The sequence below is a fragment of the Pomacea canaliculata genome, linkage group LG4, assembly GCF_003073045.1.
Source record: "Pomacea canaliculata isolate SZHN2017 linkage group LG4, ASM307304v1, whole genome shotgun sequence".
Lineage (NCBI taxonomy): Eukaryota > Metazoa > Mollusca > Gastropoda > Architaenioglossa > Ampullariidae > Pomacea > Pomacea canaliculata.
The window spans coordinates 14,366,960-14,370,688 of NC_037593.1; the positions used below are offsets into that span (position 1 = coordinate 14,366,960).

Here is a 3,729-nt window from a genome sequence, read left to right on the forward strand (position 1 = left end):
ATATCTCTAAATCCTGCGCGCAATCAGGACCAAAGATGCATAAGCATCAGTTAAATTAGCTCCTTCCAGCTCTAAAATTTGGTTAAATGTCGACATTTCTACTTCTCCGCTGTCATTTTCTGGTGTGTGAGTGTGTCTAGACTCAGCTTTGTGCGTGTTCGCTTTATCACAATTATAAATTACGAGCATTAATCATGCAGAAAACACAGTAATACGTACACACTCAGATGTGGAGTAACTATCCTTGGAATGAACAGCTATAGCTGTTACAATATACTGCAGACAATGTTGCGACGGAAAATGAAGTCCTTCTCAAATGAATGCAGACGGAGGAGCCTTTTTCCTTTAACATAACGGTTACATAAAATTCTATCACACATTTGCACATATTTTCAGGGATAAAAAATCTTGAGAGCTGTATAATTAGTCCATCCTACCAAGCTGGCATTGACCATCCATCAATATCCTTTGAATATACTTTTACAGCTTCTTTTATTCTGGATGATGACCTTAGTAGCTAACAATTACAGTACAGGAACTAAACCAATTTTATTTACCAAAGAGTGAACGCTGCTGTTATAATCTAGGAGCTTCAAACATTCAAAATCCTGTTTACAGTCAGAATAATGATGGAGGGGAAACAAAGAAAAAAGAACTGAGCCACATGTGGTTACTCATCTCTAAATGTCTCGAGATCAGAATTAGTTTCAAGACAGGATGCAGCTGCAGTCATTTGGGGTTTACACTTGTCTCAACGTCTTGAACTTAAAACTAAAACGAAAAAGGCTTCAAAACTGTTCAATATAAGCTCGGTTCGAGTTTTGATAGATCCACCAGCTTCATGAAGATAATGATGTCATATCTGACGTGTGTTCAGAGCTTCGGGTACGTTCCTTACCTCTATGCACCTTCTTGCAAATAAACAAACTCACGAGACTGTCCCTGAAGGCCTTACTTAACAACAAGAAACTCAAGAAATCGCTCATGTAGCTGACCTGCAGGCAGATGTCTTGCGCTCTGTCCATCAACTGAACTAACTTTGCTCCCTTGCCAGTGTAGTTGTACTCTGGAACGACGGCAAGAGCCAGGAAGTGGATGGCACCCGGAACTATAAATATGACGTACCCTGCCGTGCATGCCAGGATGGTCAAAGTCATCTGACGGTCTCGTCTCGAAGTGGTCTCCACGTCGGCGGTACTCTTAATGGCCTTACGGTCGTCTCTGTGACGTCGCAAGAAGTGGACGACGAGAACGTTGAAAACGCTGATCCAGACGAGGGGCACGAAGATAAAAATAAATTTGCCAGCGGAACTAAATCCATCGACGATGTCTCTGTTACGAAAGTACCAGTCCGTGTAACCTAACACAACGATTTTCGTTCCATTTATTCCTGGCGACAAATAAAATGTGTACTGAAGAGAAAAATAAATATGATAACAACCGGTGAGCAGGAAGGTGGCGGCGATAAAGAGAAGAGGACGGCGGGCGAGAATGAACTGTTTGATGTGCAGCGGACGGGTGACGGCGTAAAGTCTCTCTGAGCTCATGAGACAGGCTATAAATAGACATGCCCTGTAGATAATATTGCTGAGGTTGGTTGGGCCATACAAAACGAAAAGGTAATAAATATACAATCGTTCAGGATCCGTCATTAAGAGATTGACGATACTATGAAGGATTGTGAATGACAAGCGAATACATTGCGAGATATTCATGGTTAACAGGAATTTCCCACTGGCATTGTCGCGCATAGATTTTCGTGCGAAGGCGGCGATTTTGACGATGCTGAAAGCAAAGCACAAATACCTGACTACGTTCTGTGCAAGCTGCAAAGCGTTGGAGAGCTCCTGGAAGTGACTGTCGGTCACACCTGGCACAGAGCCAATGGGGCTGTTTGTTGTGACCACGTGACGACCTTGTATTTCATTGTCAGTCGAGTCTCTAGTGACGTCAACAGGGTTTGACGTAACAATCGTTAGGTTCACTGAATTTGAAAAGAAAACAAGAACAAGGGTTAGAGCTATCCGCAATGAACTTTATGAACACAGAGACGCATTGAGAATAGTGTAAGACCATCTTAACCAAAGGCAAATGACCAAATACGAGACTGGCGACTCTGGCTACATGACTGCTGTTTTAACAATGATCCTAACAACCCTATCAAATTGCACACCTACCCATTGCTGCAAAATAGAGAGACTTTCTTGAGGGAGTAAAAAGGTTAAGTATACAGGAGGCATTGTAATTGCAGGTCTGGGTGCAGCGTGAACATCTCATTTTATAGCCGAGCCATTATCGTATTTGCAAACCAAGTGCTTCTCGATTTAAAACAGAAAGAACCAATTATATTTATCCTAAAAAGGTCGAAAGTAATTTTCCCAAATGAGTATCAAACTCTTGTTTGTTTCTGACGATTGTAATTTTCATTTGTTCGGACATACCATTAAAAATACAAATTTGTTTGTTACTCTAGAGCTTAAAAAAGGCTACTCATCTTCAACACACACACACACACACGAGCGCGCGCACGTTCACACGCACAGTAGGTATTTTTACTCTTTAAATTCATTACATGAATTACTCATAGATTTGCAATATTACAGAAGCAGTAAAATAATTCTTTGTTTCTAAATATAGTAAATAACATTTACTCACCTCTTATATCCACTCTTCAGGTGCTTTTTAAAACTGTTTGTACACCCCACGGTGACAATTAAGTCGCGTCTTTCTGTGTTCTTTTGGGCGCACACATTAAGAAAAAGAGGTAAACAATGAATTTTACGTTCAATATTTTTGTTCTAAAATATGGTTTGTAAAGTGACAATCGGTTAAATGCTGGAATAGGCTACAGCAGTTGACAGTGATGCTGCCTCACATGCTCTGACTTCATAGTTTAATGTCATTAGGCTATGGACACTGTCATGAGGCTACAGGGTGACTACTACTTGTTGCTGAACCATCTCAGTCCATCTTAATTAACACACGAGGGCTGCTGCGCCTGAGACAACGAGCGAAATAGTTCTTTACCTTCTTGTGTTGCATTCGCTGGTCTGGATCCGTTTATTGACGAATATACAAAGCTGCTTGGATACTACAAACACAACACAGTAGTTGGTCAATACGCCGACGCCATTTCTCTGTCTTCCTCTCCTTCTCTCTATCTCTCTCTCACTCACACACACACACAACACACATATTTACAGACATGTACGACGGATATTGTGACACTTTTCCTGCAAGAAAGTATCTGATGGCTATCATGAGAGGTGGTTGAAATGAGGAAAAGGAAGATGAGAGTGGATGTAGGTGCTGGGTGGGGGTTTGGAGTAGTCACATCGTTCGAATGGAAAGCTCTTGAGCCAGTACCATCGCCTACTTCAGGTGAGCCAACTGACAAGTAGGTAACAATCTCTGAAATAAGGACTACATAGATTTTTCTCTCAAGTTTTTATCAAGACTGCCTAATTAAGTTCTTTAAAATATGTTCTGTTCATTTCGATCCAACAAGAGAGAAAATTCTCGGAACGTAATTATAATTTTAAGTACCGAGAATGTAGGTAAATCTTCATGTGAACTAACAATGGATTTTGTGTGCAGTGTTTGTTTGGTTTTTTTTTTCTCTCTCGTCTGGAGAGCAAAAAACCGATGGAAATGATTAGGAGTAGTTTTCCACGCAAGATCACTTCTAAGATGGCGATGGATTATGCTACTGTCCATTCCCATCAAATC

At 40.9% G+C, this 3,729-nt stretch overlaps 1 protein-coding gene across 1 annotated transcript; it reads right to left on the minus strand.

Annotated features, from left to right (window-relative positions):
* Positions 1 to 839: 839 nt before the first annotated feature.
* On the minus strand, positions 840 to 2,369 carry LOC112561561. Its single transcript, XM_025234120.1, has 2 exons — positions 2,178 to 2,369; positions 840 to 1,984 (listed from the first exon to the last, which is right to left on the minus strand). Exons 1-2 carry the CDS (start codon positions 2,275 to 2,277, stop codon positions 840 to 842), a joined length of 1,245 nt encoding a protein of 414 aa, XP_025089905.1. The 5' UTR covers positions 2,278 to 2,369.
* Between the last annotated feature and the right edge of the window lie 1,360 nt (positions 2,370 to 3,729).

Excerpts from the sequence above, each read along its gene's own strand:
- LOC112561561 (XM_025234120.1), bottom strand. The coding sequence starts at position 2,277 with ATGAGATGTTCACGCTGCACCCAGACCTGCAATTACAATGCCTCCTGT. Across the intron at positions 1,985-2,177 it reads TCTCTATTTTGCAGCAATGG|TGAACCTAACGATTGTTACG; the intron begins GTAGGTGTGCAA and ends TTTCAAATTCAG.